Raw genomic sequence first — 24,831 nt, 5'->3', positions numbered from 1 at the left:
GGAAGGGGGATGAGTGACCCCACTGCACTTGGGTGCAGGTTGACTGGGGTAGAGGTGGCCCAGGTACAAGGCAGACAGGGAAAGGGCTGACATGTGCTGCAAGGAGGATAGGACACGTGCTGACAGCGTGTAGAGAGGATGGGGCGGTCCCTGGGTGCAGAGGGATGGGGCCAGGTGAATCCTTGGGTGCAAAGTATTGGGGCAGAGGTTATCTTTGGGTGCAGACTGCAGGGAGCTGGGGCACCCCGGCAGGACTGTTGAGGTAGTGGGGTGCCCTCACACCATCATGCACACCCCTCACCTGGCATATGGACCATGCGGCAGTGGCAGCTCTGCACCACGGCCTCCTTCTCACACTGGAGGCGGCAGGCAGCGATGCTGTAGGTGTCATAGCCAGGCAGCATCTGCTCGCCCTGCATGCTGGCCCGGCAGTTCCCCCATGGCTGTGGCAGATAGGTGAGCTGTTGGGGTGAGGAGGGCATCACTGTAGGGCTGTGCTGGGCTGGGTGCCCACAGACACCTCCCTAGAGGCTGTGGGGCATCCTGCCTTACCCGCTGTTCCTGGCAGGACACAAAGGTCTGGAAGCCAGGAGAGACACCAAAGCCCAGCTGATGGATATAGGGTGGTTCATCCTGGCTGTGGATCTGGACCCGGATGCCAGCTTCAAATGATGTCTCGTCTGTGGGAGGAGGACAGAGGTGCTGCATGCSTGCACTGGCCCAGCACCTGCACCCCTCTGGTGCCCTGCTTGTCCCCATAGCCCCCTCACAGGGTGCTCTGCTTGCCCAGCAATCCTCCCTCTGAGCCCCCTCACGTGTGCTCTGCCTGAGCCACAGTCCCACTTACTGGTCTCTCTCCAGATGGGCAGGTACTCTTCCTGCTGGATGTCCAGCATGATCTCCAGCCCRTTGCCCATGCCACCTTGGCGGGTCACACGTGGATTCCTTCGATCTCCATTGAAAGTGTAGCACTTACCATAGCGTGTGTAGACCTGGGGATGGAGAGAGCAGGGGTAAGAGAGCAGCAGGGATCTGGTAGACTATTCTGCAAGCAGGAYGAGGTCCAAAAATTCCTTTCCAATTCCATGGAGGTGCTGGAAGGGAGGCCCAGTCTGGCATGACCCTTGGAATGGCTCGTCTCAGCCGTACTCCCCACACTGCCACCCCTCCACCCTTGCTGGGGTGGGGGGTGAAGCATCATTCCCAGTGGCAGCCCACTGCTCCTGCCAGGAGACTCACGGGAGTGAAGTGCTCGGGGCCACAGCGCTCTCCCTGAAAGCGACACTCCACCAGCATGTCCTCGATCTGGTGGCCCAGGCGGTGAAAGAAGCTCTGCATGGTGCGCTCAGAGCGGCGGGGCGGCAAGAAGCGTGAGTAGTTGGCCAGACGCGTCAGCCAGGCACGCTGGTCCTCCCCCAGCACTGCCAGCATCTCAGGCACCAGTGAATGGTTCTCCTGGGCCAGCCCCAGCCACTCTCCCACCGAGTAGAGATCAGGTTTAGTGAGGTGCAGGAAGCGTGCCCGGTTGGGGTTGCAGAGGGTGACAGCCGGGAAGCGGAGCTGGGGTGCCCAGGCGAGGCGTGCACGGGTGTGCACGGGGCGTGAGAGCAGGTGGTGCAGGCGGTCAGCGGYGCCGGTGGCCAGCAGCCCGGCAGAGGCCAGGAAAGCCAGGCTCCAGAGCAGACGGCGCAGGCGGGACTGTGGCCGAGTGCACATGTAGTGCAGCCCGGGGATCCGAGTGGCTCGCAGGATGCCAACGACAAGCTGAGGTGCACTGCTGTCCTGGGACGGTGTCAGATCTTCTCCATCCTGGCAGCAGGCAAGAGGCAACGGCATGGCTGCATGCAGGCTCCTCTGGAAAGTGGGCKGCAAGCTGCCCCTAAAGCTGCCCAAGGTCCCTGGTCCCTTCCAGGGATTTCTCCCTCCTGGGAGGCTTTTGCTGTGCACCTTCCTGGAGACAAACAAGGCAGGCGCCTTCCTGAGCTGCTTCGGTGATGGGTGAGGGGAGGGAGAGGAGGGGGTTGCTACAAACACGCCTTTCCCCAACCTCCATTCAGGAATGGAAAATTCCTCCTCGAGTCAGGCTGGGACAGGGGTGTATGTTCAGGCAGGCTGAACTGGCAGCCCCCAGTGTCCTGGCACGGTGGGCATCTGTGTCTGGATAGTGATGACCTGTCTCAGGCACACTGTGTGAACCCTGCGCCTAGGAATGTTGCACCTCAGCTCTTCCTCCTTGTCCCTTGCCATGCATTTCACTGCAGCCCCCATGAAACTCTGCCTAGACCCCCAGGGTCCCTAGCTGTGGCTGCTCTGCAGCTGGGGACCCTGCCCCACAGAGGCAGGACAGTGGCAGCCCTGGGGGGCCATCACCTATTGCCAGTGCTGCTTGGGAGCACATCTACCTTGTACCTTGGTATCCCTGGCCCTCCTCCCCTTGGAGCTGGGTACTTCAGTGCATCTGGGCCATGTGGGGCAGGAGAAGCAAGACCATGGGTCAGRAGTGGAACCATGGGGCGGGAGACTGCATGGAAACCCACCCGCACCTGGCGGGTGCTTTGAAGTGACAGTGAGGCTGTGATCAGAGCACAGCAGTGGCGGGGGTGTGTCTGTACCCGGCTGTCAGCGTGGCTGGCAGTGCCCCGACAGCTTGTCAGGTGCTTTCAAAGCTCAGCACCGCACTCCCCTCAGCCTCTCATCTCCTGCTGCTKCTGCTGCTGCTTGCAGGCACCCGCCATTAGCACTCGGTCAGCATGTGCTGGCATGGGGAGGGGGATGTCCCTCAGCCTCCACAGCTCGGGGACAAGTCAGGGCTACCGGGCCCCGTGAAGCATCATTGAGCTCCGTTGCAATAAGGGCAGGAAAAGGCCAGAGGTGGCACCGGGGAATAGAACAAGAGGARCTCCTGATTGCCTCAGCAGTGACTCCCAGCACCATCCCTGCCCCGGGCCTCCACACCTGAGCAAAGTATAGCTATAGCCATGACGGGGTCACGGCCAGGATCCCATCCGGCAGCTCGGTTACARGTGCAGGACGACGTCAGGCAGGTGAGAAACAGGACAGGCACCGAGGAGGCGAGCGGGGGCAGCGGGCRGCATGCAGGGGCAGCAGGGCCGAGCCCCGCGTCCATCGGAGGCCCTGCCCTGGCGGCGGGCGCTTGGCGGGCGCTGTCCGGCAGGGGGCAGCAGGGCCCCGCGCTCGCCGCGCCGCGCACCCACCGCCGGGCCCTCACCGCCGGGGCAGCCCCTGATCGGGCCGGGCCGGGCCGCGCTGAGCTCTCYGGCCCTGCCGTAGCCTCTCCGCGGAGTCCAGCGCTGCCGCGGGCTCCCTGCTTCCTGCATCCTCGGGACCCTGTGGGGCACCCTACCATACCCGCCCTGAGCTGTTCCCTCCAGCCACTGCATCGCCGCGCACCGGCGGGACRCGGCTCAGCCCTTCTCTGTGGGGCGGCTGGAGCCGGCTCGGCTGCTTTCTGAGATGTATCGCGGCTGTGAGCGCCGGCGGCTGCCAGCCTGATACCATCAGCCCCGGCACACCAGGGCAGCTTCTATATTAGTTTTCTTTAAACGGAGGATAAGCTCCCCAGGCTGGAGAAAATGTCATTTCTCTGAACGCTTCCATCTCATGTCAGTTCAGACATCTCCTGGCGGCATCACAATGACCCCGGAGCGGGGTGAGGGGTGGGGATAGGATGCWGAGGCTGGGGCACACGGGGACAGAAGTTGGGGACAGGGACCAGTGTTGGGCAGGATTAGTGGAGACCCACCAGCTGTGGTGGTGGCCGTGTTCCAGGCAGGTGAGCACTGCTATGGGGGAGCATGGGGAGAGCGAGGGTGCCCGTGGCGTCCAGCTGAGTTACTCACTTGTCGGCTACTGGGGTGCTGAGGCCAGCTGTGAAATCACACTGGCGAGAGCAAAGCACAGTCCTGAAGGGCTTTTGCCTTTCCACCATGACAAATCCAATTAGGTAACAGGGAGCGCATGAGGAGGAGGAGGAAGAAGAGCAGAGGAGAGCCTGCCTGCACCAGGAACATGATTTTCTTCCCACAGCTGACCCAGAAAAACACCTTGCGGGGCTGTAGCGCACATATCCATCCAAGGATAGCAACTGGGGCATGGGCCCCTGGGCACCTGGCTGTGTTTGCTAGGCACCCCTGAGTGTTGCAGCCCTGAGTGTTGGGGCCAGGGTTGGCAGCATTCCCATATCATGTGCCAGTCTCCTTGCTCAGCCAGTGCTTGCTGGCATCCCCACGCCATGCTCACAATGCAGGGGAGACCCCATTAGGGAGGTAATTTCTTGACACGATTCCTCATTTTCCTCTCTCTCCCACGGAGACACTCTGACCTTGACAGAAATAGCTGCCTGCGCCTCAGCAGTCAGATTCCAGTCAGATACTGCTGGGGGCCCTGGCATCTTCTTCCCCTCCCCACACAGTTCTGGGGCCCCCCAAGCCCTCTTCATGCCCCGGAGACTTCCTTCCCTGCCCCCCTGCTGTGGGGAGCCCTATGGGAGCAAGGTGCTGACCCCCAGCTCCTCACCATGGCTCATGCCAGCCCACCCATGAGCAGTGGGAGCATGAGGACAAATATCATGCATTCCCAGTCCCCCATCCCCAATGMTGCCAGCCCATTGTGCCAGCCTCAGGCTGATCCCAGCTCACGCAGGTATTTCCGCGGCTTACACGGCTCCCCATGGTATTTAGCCTCTGGAAGACGACGTTAAACATTGCAAGCAGTGACAAATCCTGATTGCTCTGAGGAGACAAGAGGCCGCACTAAGCTTCCAGCCAAACATTTCCATGCGAGGGGAACGAGCTGCGACATGTGTGGTGCCCGCRGGTCCTGCTCCTTCACGCCTGGGGCACCCAGCCCTGCTTCCACATCCCCACTGGGACAGCCAGCTCTGTTCCCACATACCTRCTGGGACATCTAGCCCTGCTCACACATTCCCATTGGGACATGCAGCTGACGGGCAGGCCCTGGGCATGGGCACACCACACAGGAGCCATCACCCTAGCGTAGAAGTACCCCTGAGAATAGTCATCATTGGGGCATAATGGCAATGGGGACAGGAATGGAAAGACACCAGCCCACCTTGGACTTTGTGGGGATGTCAGCCCATAGGTAACCTTGAGGATCATTTCCAGGTACCCAAGTCCAGAGAGCAAATTAGCATGGACRAGGCTGTGGCATGAAGGAAAGCAGCCTCCAAAACTGGAAATGCTGCTTCCTGAATAAGTGAAGGCAGCTGGAGGCACAGGGATGTTCCTGGACAGGGGACGTGGCACAGGAGCTGGGGCTAAACTGGGATGACAYCAGTAGAGCTGGGGCAACAGCACACCAACACACCCTGCCTCCTGCTCTGCCCCTGCCCCTCACTGTGGCCATCCCAGCCTCAGATCCCAGCCCTGCTGGAGCCCCTCACCAAGCCAGAGGCCCCCCCTGAGGCAGCCCTCCCCTCCCCAACAGCACGCTCCCCCCGTGCAGCACAGCYAGGCCCCGCCTGGGTGCCCCGGGAGGGAAGCTGCAGCGCTGACGCCAGCATTACAACTGCCCGGGATATGAGATCCGCTTGGATTCAGCAATTTCAACTCATTTCAAGCCCGATTCTGCAGCAATTTTCTGAGCCAGTGGGATGTTTTTGCCACTGCAAACGTCCCTTCTCATGCATGGTCGCACCGTTTCCCTTCCCTGCTCCCAGGAGGATTTGGGGAACGGTGCCAGTTTGGCTCGACCCCAGCTCTGGCAGCAGCACAACCATCTCCCACACTAGCAGCCCCCAGGGCAGCCCCCTGCCCCACACAGAGCTGCTAGGATGGCTCCTGCAGGACACAGCACTGCATATGGGGCTGGAGCTGCTGCCTCCATGGGGCACCAGGCTCCACATTCTCAGCCCAAACAGAGCAGGGCACCTTTGGCACAGCACGATGATGGTATAGGCTTCTTGTTTCCCCTGTCCTGTGAAGGGCTAAGCTCTGGAATATCTCCTGCTGCTCCCTGATCTGCCTCCAAAGGAGGAGGGAAAACAGTGTGGGGCAAGGAGGCCAGGGGCTGCTGCAAGCATACCCTAGAGAGGCCAGGACTCCTCCTGCCACTGCAGCTGTGCCTCTCTCTGTGCTACAGGAGAGTCCTTGCCAGCTGAGTCCCCTTGGCTAGGCCTGAGCCAGCAATGGAGATGTGGGCGTGTGGGGCTGGCAGAGCCCCTTTCATGCCAAGCAGGCTCGCTGCTGGAATACCAATTTCTCAGCTGTGCTGCCAGCCAGGCAGAGCAGCGGGAGCCACCAGAGCCCCAGCACTGGGCAGGGCAAGCAGATCACCACCAGGCTGCTGCTCCAGAGACAGCATATAACCCATGTCCCCAGGAATGAGCAGGATCTAGACCAGGGCTTCCTGCTCCTGGTGGGTCAGGAGCATAGGGATGCCATGCAAGACAGGGATACACCATGSACATGGGCAAGGACACCTTCCCAGCATATCTGCCCCAGTGCTGCCAGTGACTGTTATAGCAGGGGAACATTGGCACCATMCAGCTTTCAGGATCAGCATCTGCTACAGCCCAAACTCGTATGCCAGAGAAGAACCTCTCCCTGCAAACCATTGCCCCAGAAATCCTGCACTGGCCAAGTCAGAGGCTGGAGAGAGCTGTGCTGCCCATGTCACATGGAAGCAGGGTGGCTGTGAGTGACTGGGGACCCCAGCTCCTCACCTYCTTCCTGACTTCACTGTACAGGCATGGCAGCACACTACACACACATGACAGCCTCTAGTAGCAGAGAAAATGCCRTCACATAGTTGTGCTTTTTACTCCTGCTGCTCCTGGGGGGAATCTGTCCCAGAATCTCACTCATTCCCAACCTAAATTTATTCATGGCCAGTTTTTACCATTTGTTCTCATGCCAGCATTGTCCCTTAGCTTAAATAGCTCTCTTCCCTCCCTTGTGTTTACTCCTTTGATATATTTATAAACAGCAATCCTATCCCCTCGCAGCCTCCAGCCTGCCAGCCTTCACGTGCCAATCGCTTCTGGTTTCCTCTCCCGATTCATGCTCTGTCTGCCTGAGCAGCCCGGCTGCCGGCACAGCATCGGCWCCAGCTCCTCAGCCCTGGCTGCCCGGGGTTTGTACATTGCTCTGCCCCTCATTCCACAGCAGCCGTGGTTGGGTCTGCTGTCCCAGCCGGGGCTAACCTGCTCCCTGCAGATCTCCTGGCAGATGGTGCTTTCACAAGGTTTGTTTTCATTTTCAAGTGTCCGCCAAAAGGGACACCTGGGCAGGTAAAGGAGCCAGCCCCATGGGAATTGTGGAAGATGAAGTGACGGTGGCAAAGGCATGCTGCAGTGCAGGGCAGGGAAATGAGGGAGAGGGTGGGCAGGAGCAGTGAGATGGGGGGGCAGGGGCTGGGGAAGTCCACTTCATCCTGTTGACAGACAGAAAAGCTCTCTGAGTTGTTGAGCATGCTGCCCACCTACCCTGGTCTCTCCCTAAGTACTTCAGTGGGATGCTGGAGCTGCAAAAGTTTTCTGCCCCATGTTTCTGCCTCCTGCTTCASGAGGTGCTCAGGGTCCCCACGGGAAAGATGCACCAAAACTGCACCCCCAAACATGCCAGAACGAGCTTGTCAAGCTGCTAAGGCAGTCCCTAGCTTGGGTTTGGACTGTGCTGAGCAGCAATCCTGCCGTCACTCTGTGCACCCTCCGGCACTCTCCAGCCGGCTTCCCACCCTCAGACACCCCCGCACCGGGCACGCCGCTCCCGGGCACACAGCACAGCACGCTACGGATAAGCACTGGGATGGGCTGCAGCTCAGCCTTGCTGCTGCAAACCCAACAAAACATTCACATACACAGAGAGCAATAATGATGGGTTTGGGTAGCGGGTTCCCCTTGGCAGTTGGAGGAGATCCAACACGATGCGCGGTACTGTGCAGACACAGCTGGCCCCTGCCACTTGTCCTCAGGACCAGAGAAGGATCCCTAGCCCTGTGGTTTCACAGCACGCTGGAGGAAGCAGGGAACATCAGGGATGCCCGAAAGTGGGGTATGCGATGTCCCCGGGGCTCCTTTGTGGAGCTTAGGCAGCCTCTGCTCTTTCACTGTTGTCACCCCGCAGGGACCCCAGTATATCAGTGCCTCTCTATGGTGCTGGTTGGGCGCTGGTTGCTTTTTGCTGCAGATCCTGGACACCCCCGGCCCTGCCTTGCTGTCCTTCGCACGCGGGGCCTGTGGGGAGGTATCCCCGCATTCCCGCTTGGCTCCGGGGGCAGCGCATCCCCCGGGGACTGCTTCTCTTTGAAAGAAGCCGTACAGGGAGCTCTGCCGCCTCTCCCCAAAGGGTTAACAAGCAATTTCCTTTGCTGACAGCTCGGAGACCGTTCTCTATCGACTGCRGGAGAATAAGAGGGGAGAAGCAGCGAGATAAAAAGGCAGCAGAGCTGGCACCGCCTGCTTAATCCCAGCGTTTAATCTGCTGGGGCAGCGCAGGCAGCCTTATCTCGCCGTCCTTCTGCTGCTCCATCTCATTACTGCTCCCACGGCTGCCGGGAGATGGGGGAGCTGAGCCGAGGAGCGGGGCCCGGGGCAGGGATGCCGCCTGCCGCCCCGCTCAGCAGCCCCCGCTCCTGGCATCACCGCACCCCTCGCTGCCCGGCCGGAGAGAGGGGGGAAACACGGGGATGGGCGCACAGGCTGCATCCACAGGCAGCATGCTGGCTCGCGCCTGGCGCTGTCACACGGCCTCGGGGACACAATGCCAGTGTCACACACTCAGTCACACGTTTCCCGRTCATTGAGCTCCGGTGGTCCATCTTGCGTGATGCCCAAGCCCCCGTGGGCTGATGGAGGATGCAGGGCTCCATGGGACGGTGCGTGTAGAACAGAGCAGGGCCAGGACAGCAGGCAGAGCAATACCACCTTATCCTGCATATGCCCCTTCCTCTATCCCCACCTATCCAGGTGTCCCCCTGCCGGGTGCCAGACCAGGTCCGCTCCACCCACCAGGCACACCATGGCCATTGTCTCTGGGGCTCASCGGCCTGGACCTTGGAGCTCCCACAGCCTCAGGGCAGGGTTAGGCAGGAGGGGAGGGGGTCCCTCCAGCCGTGGCATTTATCTGTAAATCCACAGCACTGACACGGTGAAGATGAAGCCTCTGCTCTTGCYGGGTTGTCACGGAGGTTATCCTCCTGCCTACGGATGGGTTTACACTGATAAGATTTATCGTCACCCTAGCTCAGGTGCTGCCAGCACCTCACTCCCTGCTGCTCTTGCAAGGCTGTGCTGCCTGCCTGGGGGTGTTGTGAGGGACGTCAGCAGCACCTCAGAGCAGTTGCCAGTAGAGTGGGTCCCCAGACAAAAGGACAGCCAGACGTGACCCTCTGCTCYCTGCTGCCAGGGCTGATGGGTTCCCTGCCCACCTGTTGCAGGGTGCATCACACATTCTCTGACCATTTCAGCAGGATGTGGAGGGATACTGGTCCCTGAGCTGAACCATTCTGAGCAGMGCACACATCTGTGCTGCCACAGATTTGCTGACAGTGCTGGCATTGCAGCTCCTGTCACAGCTYGGCAGCTTCATGGCTCTCCTGCATAGTGTGGGGTGATTGGGACTCATGGGRCTGCTGGGGCAGCCATGTGTGGAGCCACCACAGGTAAGATGGYCCGGGCAGGGAGTGGAGGGAAGACTGCATCCTGCAGCCTGAACTCAGCGCCGTGCAGGAAMGGGCAGGGTGGCTATGGGAACCGGGGCTTTGTACATCATGTGCTCCAGGATGACATGGGATGAACAGGAATACCCTCAAAACAGGAACCTGGCTCCAAAACACTCTTCTGATCCCTCACCCACTCCCTGCTGCCTGCCCCCATGCCACACGCCCCACCACTGATTTCCCTGGGGCCGGCACGGATTGCCCTGAGCCACCTGGTGCAACCAGGCAGGGGCTGAAGCAGGCTAAATCCCTGAGCAGCGGGAGGGGCAGCTGCCTGCCAACATCCTCCCTGTCTCCAAAGTCACCTCGTAAGCCCTGCACAGCTCTCACATCACACTGCTCCATCCAGGCTCCTACCTCTTACCCTTCTCCTACCCTCCAGCCACAAGCCCCCSATTGTTGTGGGCTCTGCTCTCTCTGACATGAATTCGACTCCAATGTGTCAGAACTGAAGGAAACAACATGCAAGCAAACAGCCTGAGCCCTGGATGCACCCTCCTCCCCAGGGCCAGCTCAGGTCCTGCTGGGATGATGGTGTAACCCCACAGCACACCGGGACCCCTAGTGAAGTGGGGTGATCACAGCTCAGTGGGAAAGGGCTCGTTAATAGCTGAGCCCTTTTAGCAGAGATTAGGGAGCTGCGCGGCTTTGATCTTTGATTGCCAATTTGCATCTTGAAGGCGCTGGGACCTCATCCAGCCTCAGCGCAACCCTTTGTGGTTATCTCGTGGCTAATGGATTTGTTCTTAATGCTGGAGCGTGCAGGCTAAAGGCTGATTAAACCCTCTCCGCGGCGCTAAATCAATGGAACAAACATGATAGGGGTTGGCTTTCCCCAGCCTGGGTGCTCCCGGGCGGAGGGGCTGATCGAGAGAGAGCCCCCGCGCCCTGGCACTGACAGGGACTCCCTCCTTGGGACTGCYGGGAAGGGGAAGAGGTGCAGGCACTGGCGGGCAGGGACAACCCTGCAGCCCAGATCCTTCTATCCCCACATCCCCATCCTCTGCTCACCATGTAGGAGGTGATGGGCTGGGGGTCTCAGGATTCACAAGGTGTCTGCCTCTCCTGGATGTTTGAGCCACATTGCCCATATGCTAGTCCTTGGCACCTGCAGGAGCTGCTCAGTTGTCTGTTTCAGTTCCTTCCAGGTCCCAGGGCTTGCTGTGGGTGCAGGGACGTGTCCTGGTAGGAATGGGATAGGGCAACCTGCCCCTGCAGCTGGGGAATTCCTTCCTCCTCCTCATACTGCTTTGCCTCCCACATAAAGGGGAGCAGCACTGGTAGCTCCCATCTCCTCTCTTCAGAGCATTTCTCTTTGCCCCTGCTTGGAACCAGTGCATCGTTCTCAGGACTGTATGCTGCCCCCAGCATTCCATACATCACATGCTGTGAGCAGGTGTAKCTGTACACACTTTCCATGATTCCTGTGGTGTGCACTGCATGCCCAGCTTCAGGAAAACACAATTCTCATTGTGTCTGTAGGCAGCATGAGCAGAGGGGACAAAATGCGCCCTGCCCTCTCATGCCCCAGGAACAGCTGGTGCCTCATCCTAGCTGCTGCCTGGGCTGTGGGCCTGGGGATGTGAGCTGAGTATCTGAGACAGGCAGCACTAAAGTTTTGGGACTAGGAGCTGTGGGGAGTAGGAGCTGTGAGGATGAGGGTTGTGTGGCTGCAAGCTGGGAGGAGACAGTCTTAGGGCATTTTGTAACCTTTGCTTTTTGTGGGGCCCATGGCATTGGCCTGGCTGCTGCCAGGTCAAAGTTACCTACAGGTGACAGGGGCCCAAATCAGGGAACTTTCTCCGTAGCACAAGAGGATGAGACATGAGCTGCAATTCAGGCAAGCTTGGAACAGTACCCTGCTAGGGACCAGTCTGTGGGAAAAAGGTGCTGGGAGCAGACCCGTGAGCCCCAGACTGTGCCCATGCCAGGCTCAATCCTGGTGAGCAGCTGCCCCAGAGGCAGCTGGGCTTCTGCGTGGATGGAGCTGGTGGGCTCACACACCGAGATTTCCATCGGAAACCCTCACTATTGAAACATCTCCTCTTTGCCAATATTTGCCAAGCACATGAGATAAAGTGACGACAAGTCATCAATGCTGGCATTTCAATCCACTAGGGCTGGCAGCAGAGGGGCAGCCAGGCAGTCGGGCAGCTCCTGGAGGTGGGGAGCCCTGCCAGCCCAACCCTCCAACCCMCCTGCAGTGGTACAAGGAGAGCCAGGATCCCTCCACACTGCTGTGCAGCACCTCTGGAGCCTGGGATGGATCCTGCTGCCATGGACACCATTGCCTCCACCACCCTGCCCTGGGTAGCAACACAGCTCCCCTCCTGCCAGCACCCCCACCTCTCCACCATGACAGCCATCTCCACTGGGTCAGCATATCCCTGAAACCTTCAATGCAGCACCAGCTCCCTGGTTCCAGCACTGCCCCATCCACTCCCTGTCACCCCAGTGATCTCAGTRTCACTGCCCTGCCCTAACTGCACCAGGCATCCCTTTGCCCCCTTCCTCCAGGCTGCCTGGGCCRTCTCTGCAGTGGTCCCTAAGAGGATGAGGCAGGACACAATGCTGAGATACAGCTCCTGGAGGAGAARCCCAGAACATTATCAGCACAGGGAGCTAATTAAGGTCATGTCAGGCGATAAGGAAACAGGATGTCAGAGCAGCAGCAGCAGCACAGGGGGGTCAGAGCCTGAAAAACTCCCTCTGAAAAGCAACTCCACTGAGATTTGATCAGCCAGGTGCTCAAGGACAGAGCAGCTGTCATGGCCCCACACACAGGGCTCTGTGTATGGCACATGCTGTGCCATGTACAGGATAGAATGGAGTGGGATGGGGTGAAATCGGGATGAAGGTGGGATGGGATGGGATGGGATGGGATGGGATGGGATGGGATGGGATGGGATGGGATGGGATGGGATGGGACGGGATAGGACAGGATGGGCAGGAGGCCTGGCTGTGAAACACCATTTCCTGGGCTGGGAGAGCCAGCTGAACAGTCCTGATTATTCACTCCTATCCTCATGCAGAAGCAATGCACCTYGGTGTGACGAGTGTCATGCCAGCAGGGCAGAAGTTACTGTGAGCCCCTGCCCATAATTAGCACATGTAATTGCAGACACTSTCTGATTAGCAGGACCTCAGAGCCAGGCATACCAGACTGCTCGACAGTGCTCACATTGCTCCTGCCTCAGACTGTTCACCTCCCTGCTCAGTGATGGCTTTGCCTCTGAGCCAGGCAGTGCCATGGGGCTGGGAGAGCCAGGCTGACCTGGCATGGCACACCACAGTCACAACAGGGTGATGGGAGCAGGCTGTGGACAGGGGGACAGGCATAGGGAACACACCGCCAGTGCAAAGCCATCTTTGCTGAGCAAGCYGCCGCATCACCCTGTGCCCTGCCTTGCTGGGCAAGAGCTGAGCTGATGGGACATAATTGATACTTACATCAATCTCAGGTAGATTTGCATAGTGCCCTCAGTCCCATGCTGCTCYGGAAGGCGGGCTGCTCCATGCCTTTCCCAGGGGCAGCAGCATCAGATGCTGGGCCAGCCCTGCCTCCTCTTCAGGAGTCACAGCCCCAGCATGGCCCTTAACTTGCCCCCACAGGCACCCTAGCCCTCCTTGTCCCACCACAACGGGGACACCGACGCGACTCTTCCCTGCCCTGCTCCAGCCACTGGAGCATTGAAGACAAATGAAGATGCTTCTCTCTGCTGTGGTCTCTCCCTCCCTCCTTGGGCTGTGAGGAAATTGAGGAGATGGCAGCTTGGGAGTGAAGGACACAGCAGGTTTTGGAGGGCAAAGGGATACAGCTGAGCTGCAAACACCCCCAGACAGCTCGGAGACACGGCAGTGCCCACCTCTGCATGTCCGGACGGAGTATGAGGTCCATGGGAGAAAGGCAGCATCCACAGACAGTGCCTCTCTTCTGGCACACTCGGTTCCCTCCTGCCCCTGTCCTGCACCCATGGCCTGGGAGAATTCCCCCATCAAGTCACTGAAGGGGTCTGGGAGGAAGAAGAGCCAGGAAAGAAAAAACCTGGGGTGGCGGCCAGAACACCAGGATGCAGGCAGGGACCACAGCCCTCACTTTGCTCCCTGTGGGTGCAGGTGSAGGTGGTGGAGGGACAGGACAGTACAGGGATGTGCAGGGTGTCACTGATCCCAGAGATGACAGATTGGTGACACATCCGTGTGCAGCCGAGTGCAATGCCTCTCCACAGCTGCTGACACCAGTGACAGCCGCTCCCAGCCCCACGCACCGTGGGGACCACCACACTCCAGGCACAGCCAGACTGCCGATGGATACAAGGGGAGACGCTGGCACATCTTCAGCCCCCAGCCCTGCCCACAAGCCCTCTGTAGCCACTGCCAGTGATGCCTCMCCAGTGCCTGACCGCGGCACCCACAGCATCTGCAGCACCTGCAGCACCTGCRGCAATTGCTGTCCAGCCCACCCCAGGCATGGGGGACGTGGTCACGGACTGTGACTGTGACCGAGAGTGGGGGGGCCACCACCTGATTGCAGCTGCCCAGATGAGTGCATCCAGCTCAATCAGAGCTGCACAGCCCTCCTGCATGCCGGGCACCAGGAATTAAACTGCTAATGAGCTGCTGGCTGGAGGGCCGGCAGTTAGTGATTAATCAGAGGCTCTACTCTGACAAGGCTGAGCCTCCTCTGCCTTCCTGCCCGGCATATCCCAGAGCTGGCTGCTGGCAGTGTCCCCCAGCCCCTGCTCCCTGCCTGCCCAGCCATTGTGGGCAGGGGACAGCCTGGCTCAGCTCTCCAACACAACCCCTGTGCCACTGGGACACAGTGCTGGCAGGTCCTCCCAGCCTCTGGCTTTCCTCGCACCCTGCTCCTTCTKCACCCACCTTCTCTAAGCTGCAATCAGGTGAGAACATTTTGTTCTGCTGGAAGAAAACCTGTTGAGCCCAGCTGAGCTCAGCCAATGCTCATCATGTGCGGAATGTGYTTGGGCTTCTGTCTGAGAGCCCAGAGATGGGCCTAATGATCTGGAGGGCTTCTGCAGAGGGGCAGGGGAGGAGCAGCCATGCAGCCAGCGACATCTCCTGGGGATAAAGCAGACAGRTGCAGGAGCCCTGAGTCCCAGTGGGTCAGGGTGCAGCTCCAGCTCCCCTACCCAGCAGCACAGTGCAATTTACCACCCTCACTTGCTGTCTGCTGTTGGTACAATGGTGGGGTGGTGGGGTTGGCAGAGCCCTGCCTGTGCTGGCAMAGCATACCGAGACATGAGGGAAGGCTTTGCAGCATGAGCAGGGGACAGCCATCCACAGAACAGTGTGAGGAGCTACMGGGAAGCTATTCGGCCTCGAGCCTGACTGGTCCCTACTGGGACCCTTCATGGTCATGGCAGAGTCAGGACAGGGCAGGACATGGCAGAGGTGTCAGCACCCTCCTGTCCTTGCACTCTCCCTGGCTGCATGTTGGGGCAGTGCCTGGGAGAAAAAGGCCAGCAACCGGCAAGGAGCAGGTTAGAGATGCGTGTTTTCCCCTATTGCACAATTAATCATGAGAAGTTTTTCCTCCTTTCGTGCATGAAACAGAATTTGGCAGGGAGCTCTGACCACAGGGAYTGGCTGCTTGCTCTCCGGTAAAAACCCAGCCACATCTGGCTAAGAAATAAACTCAGAGCAACCCTGTGTGTGCAGGTGGAGAGAGACAATGCCAGGCCAGGCAGGAAAATCCAGTAGGGCTTGGTCCACAGTCCTTCATGCAGTGAGCACCCTCAGCTCCTAATGTTTGTCCCCCCTCCTCATCCCCCAACACATTCATGGCCATGTTGAGCTGTCAGTGCCTTCATCCCTGCCTGCAGGCCTTGTTATTCCAGTCGTGGACATATAAATGCCTAGGCAGGGACATTCACCCTGTGGCAGCATCTCCTGTCTGGACTCTCATCCCACCCTGTCTGCCTCCCCCTGCCCACTCCATCCTCTAGCCTGACTGGAGCCTCAGCCCATCCTTTCCCAGAAGGAAAGCAAGCTCAAGCCTCCCCAACAGCGTTCCAGTTATTTGTTATTGGAAAAAGGGGAAATACGTTTTTCGACAATTATTGTTTTTTCCACCTGACTGGCTGCAAACTTGTTAATTTTTTTCTTTAATGTGTGAACAGTGTCGACGGCAGCTGCATGTCAAATGACTCTACGCCCTATCTGCGGGTCCCTGGCTGGCTTTCAGCAGTCGCACCGCAAACATTGCCTTCTATAAATAAAGGCCTATATCTCATCAATGGCAGAACAGCAGAGCTTTATATAGTCGTCTTACATAAAACCGTCTCTCTTTATGGGCTTCAAACCATTTGCGTCACTTAGTGCAGCTCCGTAAACCTCCTTCTCCAGACGCTCCCTCATGGAGGGAGACCCGGCACGGCTGCCCCATGCCCCAGTGGGGAGCTGGGATTGCCACTCTGCCTGGGGCTGTCCCCCAGTGCCTCCGCAGGGCCAGGCGAGAGYCGTGTCCTCCTTCCCCTGCCCCACAACCTCCCTCCAGCCCACCCAGCCGTAGCACCAAGTGCCAGGATGGCAGCTGGCACTGCCAGGCAGCCCAGAGCTTGCAGATGGCTGGCCAAGGGCCAGCATCACTCACCCTGCCCTTGTGACCCTGTCCCTGACACCTGTCCCTGGGCAGTGCAGTCATGGATGCTGGGAGGTGCTGCTCTGTCCTCCGTCATTTGGGAATCAGGGACCCGAGGACACAGGGTGACTGGGGACATGGTGCCAGGCTAGGGGGTCAGGCTAGCTCACTACAGCTCTAATACTGATATGCAGAGAACATGAGCCTGGACAGTGGCTTTCCACCCCACTGCCCAGTGAGTGTCTGGTGTGGAGCATTCTAGGGGCTGCCCCCATGGCCACAGGACACAGGTCCCAGCCCCAGCCCACACTCAGGCTCCTGCAGTCCCCAGGGCCCCTGGCTCCATATGGCAGAGCCTTCCCTCCGGCTCGCTGCAGGCGCCCGCCTGCACGCAGTGATGGGTCGTGGGGGGGGTGGCGGGGGGAGGGGTGCAGGGACTCCTGCTGGGGGTGCAGCAATGCTGGCCTGCAGGAGGCAGCCCACATCCCATCTGGGACTCCAGGAGCCGGGTGGGGGTGTGACASAGCTGCACAGACCCTGCTGACAAGCCTTCTTTTACCTCCATGACATCCCTGCTGACTACCCCAGGTGGCTGGAGCCAGAAGGAGATAGGGATCCAACAGCATCGTGGCACCTGTGGTGCACTGACCCGTGCTGGCTGTCCCCAGTGCTGTCCCTGGAACCCCTGCCACAGCTGACAATGGCACCAAGGACAGGGTCAGGGCAATGACCTTCCAGCCATGGGGCAACCTGGCACCCGACCATGCCACTGGCACAGGGCACCTGCACCCCAGCCAGCCCTGCTCTGCCCCATGCCCAACCAGCCATGCTGCACCCCATGAATCCCCCCTCCCCTGCACCATGTCAGCCCCACAGCCCTGTGTGCTCATCGCCCCATGGTCTCACAGCCCTGTGGCCCCCAGCCCCTGCAAGCACCAGCTCCTGGAGCCAATCCCCTCTGAGTGTCCTGTCCCCACCCCTACCACAGCCACTCGGGGTGCCCAGCCCCCTCTGCAGTGCTGGAGGGGCACTGCCCCACAGTCACCCCCCGGGTGCCCCAGCCCCAGGGGGCAGCAGTGTCCCCCTCCCTCTCAGCCTGGCACGTGGGCCCAGCCTCATGGCACGTCCCACATCCCTGGGGAGACACACCAGGCGCGGGCGTCCTGGCCGCTGGCTCCCCCCGTATCGGAGACAGGCTTATTAAGTGTGTGATATTAAATTACCCAGATAAGAGCATAAGAGCTTTTAAAGTCAATTCATTAAATATAATTATGAAGAGAGCTTTTTTATGCTCACGGTGATCCGATCTCAATCAGGGAGACGGTGGGAAAGCCGTCGGCTCCTCCAGCATCTCTGCTCCCCCGCTGCGTCGCCTCCGCACCCCCCGGCTCCCCCGCCTCGCCCCCTCCTGCAGGGAGCTGGCACCCACGGCCATGGTCCTCGATGCCCACCCCACTGCCGTGGCAGTGCTCTGCCCTCTCCCCAGTGTTGCTCCTGGTGTCAGTGCCACCCCACTTGGATGGAGGGTGGCATGGGGGTCTGCTCAGCAAAGGGTGGGGAAGGGGAGGCAGTGGGGRTGAGATAGTTGGGGCAGTGGCAGAGGAAGGCAGCAGGGTATGGAAATGCTCAAGGACAAGAGGCAGGGGACTGGGAGTTCAGTATAGGTTCTTCCCAGCCATGGATCCCTTTCTCCTCATGATCCAGCCCCCTTGTTGTCCCCTGCAGACCAGCCTCCTCAGGGACATAATGATGCATGCCTACTCCCCAGGCAGGAGGGGTGCATGCTTCCCTCCCATCCCACATTCTTAATGACAGTTTGTGACCAATTAATACCTGCCTGGACCTATGGCTGGACTCCTCACGTGCAGCCCACAGGGGCACATGCCAGCCCTTTGGACTGGGGCACCCCTCTAGCTTCATGCACCCCCAGCCACAGGACAGGGTGCAGCTGCACATGGGGCTGAGCCCAGCTTTATTGGGGGAATCCATGAGGGAGCAGTGGTTCCAAAGATACTTCATGACCCCCATGCCAGTAATGTCTCCCAAGCAATCAGAAAGAGTCAGATTGCCAAGATGCTTGTGCCCTTGTCACCTTACCCACTGTCAGCAAGGGCTTTGCAGTGACACCCCTAGGTGCAGCCAACCCCTTGCTCTCCCATAGTGCCCAAAATCCCCATTATCCCCATATCCACACACAAGCTGCCACAGCCCGAGCACCTGGGACAAGGAGTGGCAGCCTGGCTGGCAGGGAGCAACGTGGGCTCTGGACTGGGGTCCCTGCAGAAGGCTTCAGCGGGGACTGGTGGGAGCAGCTACCCGCTGCTGGGAGCTGCTGGACTGACATTTATTTTTAGACGTGAATTGTATAAATTAGCATTTCTCAGCGGATTAAGCAGCGGGAATTGTGTAAAATTAAATGGCAACGAATTGCATTAAAGTCCCCCGTTTTCTGGCACAAACAGCGCCTCGAGCTGTGCCCAGGCGGCTCATGTGTAACAGCGCCGGAGATGCCGCTAATGCTGCTCCGGACAGGAGCACAGCCAACCTGCAACATGTCTGCACCACTCAGGACACAGGCCTGGAAATGCACAAGCACAGCGGCCAGACTGTGAGCATGGAGGGCTCCAGATGGGCTCTGAGCCCCTGCCTAGCTGGCTCAGGCACTGGGCTGGGACTGCAGGATGTGGACGCAGTGAGCGGAGTGCTGTGACCCAGATGGGCACAGATGGGCTCAGCTGAGCAGCTCGCAGGCATGGAATCAGTGAGGGATGCTCCAGGCTTTCCTGAGCACTGGCAGCACCAGCCCCAGCCCAGCCAGTCCCTTCCAGGCATGGCAGGACACCCACCRCGGTCACAGCCGTGCCGTCCTCCAAAGGGGATGATGCTGTGCTGGGACTCGTACGGCACTGCCTGGCCCAAGAGCMGCTCTGTGCCCCAGCCAGGGCAGATGCTGCTGTACCTGGAGCCCACTGAGCAGCTGGGGGCCCCCAGCTCGCCCAGCCCAGCACAGTAGTACAGGGAAAATGGAATGAATGCCAGGGGCTGAGCAGGCACCAGGCAGGGCAGGACAGGTGAACAACAACCACATCAGGCTCTTTTACCCAGTAAAAAAGAGGCTGAAAATGTGACATTTATTAAGTACGATTCTGGTGGAAAGGTCAGAGAGAGTGCCTGTGTCGAGCAGTGGGAGAGTCTTGCTGGGAGAAGGCAGAGACGACAGCCTSCTGCCCCCACCCACCCCCTGAACCAGGATCTTTTGGGTGCATGTGGAATGCAGCTGAGGATGTTCCCCATCTCCACATAGGGCTTTCCTCTCTGGGATCTGCAAGGGGTACTGGGGAGACCCTCACACAGCCCACATCCCGGGCAGGCAGGAGGCCTAGCTGGGGCCAGTGCCAGCTCCGAGAGGCACTGCCAGCTCTCCGCAACCTCCCTGCTCCCCCCAGCCTCCAGCCCCGGCACAACTGGCTTCGGCAGCCACACATCACAAACAAAAGGCTTTTGACAACGAACGAGGTTTTGAGAAAGACACTGGGCTCCTGCCCGGCTGTGAGCGGAGCCTCCCACTGCAGCCACTGCCGGCAAACAGGCGGGATGCTGCTGCCAGCTGAGGGGGCCCCCTCCATGCACTTCCTCCCACAGTCCCCCAATTCCTGCACACCCCATCTGTCTGTTCCCCCCATGCCAGAAGCACTGTGGGAGGGCTCGCTCTTTCCCTCAGTGCCACCTGACGTGGCCCGAACTGGCCTTGGGTTGTGGGTGTAGCCGGATGCCAGGCAGGGAGCTGAAGGTGGCTGTGAACCACCCGCGGCATCTCAGCCCCAGCCCCGTGGGGACGCTTCCCAACCTCCCTCTTAATGGCATGTAAAGAGTGTCATTGATTTCCTGCACCGGCACCGCGCTCTTCGCACCCCGAGCTCTGACGCTGCACTCGCCCAGCCGGGAGCGCTCCGTGCCCGGTACTCTCACCAAGGCATCCATCGGACACTGTGCCGGCCCTGGGCAGCGCCCCCGGGCACAGCAGCGACCGGGGGGCTGCAGAGCACGGCGCAGCTCAGTGGGATCAGGAGAGGCTTGGCCGGGGCTCCGGCACAGCCCTCTAGCAGCCCGCACAGGGGGCACATTAGTCAGCGGGGCTGCAGGRAGCCTCGCTGCGGCTCAGGGTTGTCCCTGCCGCTGGGGAGATTTACAGCCCAGCCGGGCTTTATTACACGGAAGATGCTTACGCTGGGGATTTTTTTTCCCCAATAGTTTCTTAATTTGCTGTCCCATAAAGAATGTGGATTTGTGACGTTGAATAGGGGAAGATCATTTACCACTCACGGCTCTTACTTAAAGGATCCGCACGAGTTATTTATTTTGTGAGCACGGGCTGCAAGCAGCAKCATGAGGGGACATGCTCCAGCCTTGGCTCTGCTCCTGCTCCYGGACAGCCAGTCGGAGGCAGCCCCACAGCTTGGCCACTCTCGTGCTGAAAAACTTCCAGCCTCTGGACGAAGCCCATCTCATGCCCAGAGGGAAGGTAAAACTCTAGCAAGACTCCTGCAAGCATGGCTGCAGGGAAAGCTCCTTCCCTTTTCCAACATTGCTGAGGGACAACCTCTGCTACAGAGGCTGCTCGCTGTGGGCTGGGTGCCCTGGGACCCCAGGCCATTTGCCCTGCTGGGATGTGCTGCAGTCTGAGAGCCCTCCATCACTGCTAGGACATGCTGTGACTCACGCACTCGCCCACAGCAGCGGGGTACAAAAGCTTTCTGAACATGAAGGCTCACATGGGGACCCAGAAATGTCACCAACAAGGCTTGGAGCTCCCTGCCACATCAGCAGCCTGGATGCCCCTTCACTGGGGCCACGGCTATGAGGTACAGGAGTGCCCAAGCCCACACACCACAGCTGGGACTCGACCCGCCTGCCAAGCCTGTGCTGTGTTTCAGTCGTTCCCAGGAGGCACAAGGGACCGATTTGGCTCAGGGAATGGGAATAGAAGGCTCCAGCTGCAAATGGTGTGTTGCCTTGACAGGTTCCCACTGCTGCTGGGACATGTTATTGTGGCAAGGCTTTGGGACATGTTATGTGGCATAGAGATGTATCACATCTTCACTCATCCCTCCCCACACCCATGYTCTGCAGCCTCTCCTGCTCCAGCTTCACCCCTTTGCTCCAGGCAAGTGAGAGGTGACAGGTACACCCTATTCTGCTGACAGCCCCTGATGCCCCAAAGGCCAGGAAGCTTGTGCTGTGGGCARGGTGGGTGAAGGTTTTAGTACCTTATGCTCCCCTTCTATGGCCGTGAGCCCATGGGTCAGCTGGCACTAACCATTCTCATGCCTGAAACCTGCTCCAGTGCAGGGCGGCAGCACACCAGAGCCCGGCCGCCTGGGCATCCCCAGGGCATACGCGTAAGCAGATGAGGTAACCAGGCCAGCTGGTCCTGCAYGGCCACCCGCTGGGGAACCAGGTCCCAGGGACTGTCCTGGCGGTCACCCTTCACTGCCAYGCAGCACAGCCCATACCACACACTCTGTCCACTCTTCCCCACTGTGGGAAGCTTGTACTGCCCCATCCACCTGAGCTCTGCCCTGCCAGCCTTGCGGTGTGGCTCAGCACACACCAAATCCCATTCCCATGCCGCTGCCAGCACAAAGCTGGGCTCTCTGCCTCCCCTGCGAACCAAAGCTGTGCTGAATCCTCCAGGAGTATCCCAGGGCTGTAGCCAGCATGGCCAAGCCATGTGCAGGACTATCCAGCACCAGAGCTTCCTGCTCCAAACCCTGCTGAACCACACTGCTCCCCGGCAAACTCAAGCAGCTGGCGTAGAGCAGGCACAGAGCCCAGCAAATCCCCAGGAGGAGTGGGGCTGCCCCCCCGCTGTCCCCCGCTCCTCCCCGCTCCACTGCAGTGCCCCATGCCACCACCAACCCCCACCCCCCTGTACGGGCAGCCCCCCCAAACGTCCCTTTCCCAGGGACAGCATCACTCTGCACATCGAGCAGGCGTTGTACCGATGGGCACGAAGTGAAACGGAACATGCTGCATCAGCCATTTCCAGCCCCATGGAGCCTCGTCTCTTCCCCAGTATCCTGCACAGCCYATGGCATCGCACCCCACTCCCGGCACGGAGCGGGGTCCGGCTGGCAGCGCAGCTCCTGAGAACGCAGGAGYCAGCTGAGCAGTAGCCCCTGGCAGCCGTAGGAGAGAGGCGGCTCATTTCCAGAGTCATTAAGGTCTGAAAAGGGTCCCATCAGGTATTCCGCCCGTTCAGCACATTTATTTTCCCAAACCACAGCGGGGATTTGTGATTCCAGGCTCAATATTGGTGGAGAGCTGCACACTGGCGGCGGCCGGCCAGGGGCTCGCTGCCTGGGCAGACCGGGCGCTGCTGAGAAGAGGCCCTGCTGCCAGTCCCGGGCAGTGAGTGGGCAGCCCCGGGCAGCGCCCCGCTCGCCTGGCTGTAGCCGTGCCTCCGGAGCGGAGCCGCTCGGCATTTGTGCACACGTGCGTGTGCAATGCCGGCAGTCTCCACGTTTACACACATCCCAGTGCTAATCCCCCAAATGCAGGAAGATTCCCCGATGTGCAAAGGGGTCTCTGCCTGTCCCCCCGGCTCCAGTGCCCTCGCTGRGCAAAGCACTCTGCGCCAGGGCACTTTGACCCGGGGAAAGAGCAGGCTGGAGCAGGACTCTGTGCCACAGCTTTCCCCCTGCCCGCTGCACACCCACCCTGGGGACTGCTGAGCCCCGCTGAGCCCCGCTGCTCACCCACCGCGGCTCCTGCCCGTGAGCCCCTCAGGCACAGACCTGCCGATAGCCCAGTCCTGCAGCTCAGAGCCCTGCTGAGAGATCCCACGGAGGATCCTCTCCCTCTCTCCGTGTGAAACTTGGAGGGAAACTCAAACACAGAGAGATGCAAACTTCAGCAGCCGGAGTGAGSCAGGGAGCCCTGCTCCGGTGCGGCGCGGACGGATGGATGCCCCCCGAGCCAGTAGGGGACCCCAGGGAAGCTGAGCCGGGTGTGCACTCACCACAGTGAAATCACGGGACGAGCAGTTCTCGCCGCTGAAGTTGCAGCTCTTGAGCATGTCGTCGAGCTGGTGGCCGGTGCGGTTGACAATGTCAGCCATGTCAGGGTCAGGGTAGAGCAGGTCCGTGGCCTTGTGACCATCCCGGTCCTTGGGGGGCAGCCCGGTCATGTTGGCCAAGTGGAAGATGTCAGCGTCAGTGAGTGCCGAGTGGCGGTAGCGGTTGATGTTGCAGATGGTGATGGCGGGGAAGACCATCTCGCGGATGGCCTCCTCGTCCAGGGCCATGACGTGGGGGTGCTCCAGGTAGAGCAGCGCTGACTTGGCCGCCTGGTAGAGGAAGAAGGCGAGCGAGGCCAGAAAGGCAAATGCCCAGAGGGTCTGGCGCACRCCCAGCTGTCCCGACCGGCAGATGTGTCCCAAGCCGTGCAGCGTGCTGGTGCTGGCAAAGGTGGCCAGATCCCGGGAGCGGGGCCGGGCAGGCTCCTCGATCAGGCTCTCCTTGTCCCCTTCTTCTTTCTCCTTCTGCTTCTCATCCTCCTCAGCAAATTTGATTTTACACACGATCTCAATCGGCATCTGCCCCGCGCAGCTGGTGTGCCCAGCCAGTGAGCTGCCCCCTGGCACAGGCACCGGCCGAGAGCCCGGCCAGGCGCTGGGAGGGGGTTCGGGTCCCCCCCAAGCCCCAGCACGGCACCGGGAGGCCCGAGCCGTCTCGGGAGGGAAGCGCAGCCCCTCTCAGCAGCTCCGAGCCGCCGCTTCCCTCTTGTCTCACTAGTCGATCGTCTCCTTGTGCCTTCGCTTATCAGCACAAATACAGCTGTCAAAAACCCCTCTCTCTCCTCTCCCTCGCTCTGTCTCTCTGCCTTTCTCCCTCGCTCCTCTCTGGTTAAGACCCCGGCAGATACAGGCAGCATTTAGGCATCATGTGCTAATAAAATCCAGGGAATACTTAATAATTCAAGACATGTCAACATTATTTCATCGTCAAATAAAGAGCGAGCGTCAGAGAAAAGAGGCAGTGTGAAGGGCCCGGCGCCTCCGGGGCAGGGAGCCACGCTGCGCCCGCTCCCCAGCCCCGGCCCCGAAGTGCTGCCGGAGCCACTTGTTTGAATGGCTCGGGAGCTGCCGGAGCCGAGCCGTGCCGAGCGGAACCGAACCGTGCCGCGCCGTGCGATGCCGAGTCGTTCGTGCCGCGCCGCGCCGAGCCGTGCGATGCCGAGCCGTGCCGAGCCGTGCCGTGGCGGGCGGGGCACGAAGCCTGCCCCCCGCCGTCGCCGCTGTCGCCGCTCTCCCCGCCTGGCCCCGCCGTGCCCCGCCGGCCCGTGCGCCCCGGGGCAGAGCGCGGAGCGGCTCGGCGGGGGCGGGCAGCCTGCGGGCAGCTCGCCCGGCGGCCCCCTCCTGCTCGCCCGCCTGCGGACTCCTCCTGCCTCGGCGGCTCCCTGGCCGTTAACCGCCTCCCTGCCGCGGCCCGCCGCGACCCACGGCGACCAGCGCCGAGACACGGCCGTCC

At 60.2% G+C, this 24,831-nt stretch overlaps 1 protein-coding gene across 1 annotated transcript in view; it reads right to left on the bottom strand.

Annotated features, from left to right (window-relative positions):
* The window catches only part of ASIC4 (acid sensing ion channel subunit family member 4), a 28,678-nt gene extending 4,127 nt beyond the window's left edge, over nucleotides 1–24,551 (bottom strand). The window contains exons 1-4 of the mRNA XM_057367614.1: nucleotides 23,322–24,551; nucleotides 848–992; nucleotides 553–680; nucleotides 302–461 (exon numbers count right to left, since the gene is read on the bottom strand). Coding sequence (XP_057223597.1) covers nucleotides 302–461; nucleotides 553–680; nucleotides 848–992; nucleotides 23,322–23,897 — 1,009 coding nt within the window. The 5' untranslated portion in view covers nucleotides 23,898–24,551. The remainder of the gene's footprint in view (nucleotides 1–301; nucleotides 462–552; nucleotides 681–847; nucleotides 993–23,321) is intronic.
* Nucleotides 24,552–24,831: the final 280 nt, after the last annotated feature.

Source organism: Malurus melanocephalus, unplaced genomic scaffold (genome assembly GCF_030028575.1).
Source record: "Malurus melanocephalus ecotype Western Australia unplaced genomic scaffold, MMel_1.1 scaffold_81, whole genome shotgun sequence".
NCBI lineage: Eukaryota > Metazoa > Chordata > Aves > Passeriformes > Maluridae > Malurus > Malurus melanocephalus.
This window is presented reverse-complemented; position numbering and strand designations above follow the sequence as displayed.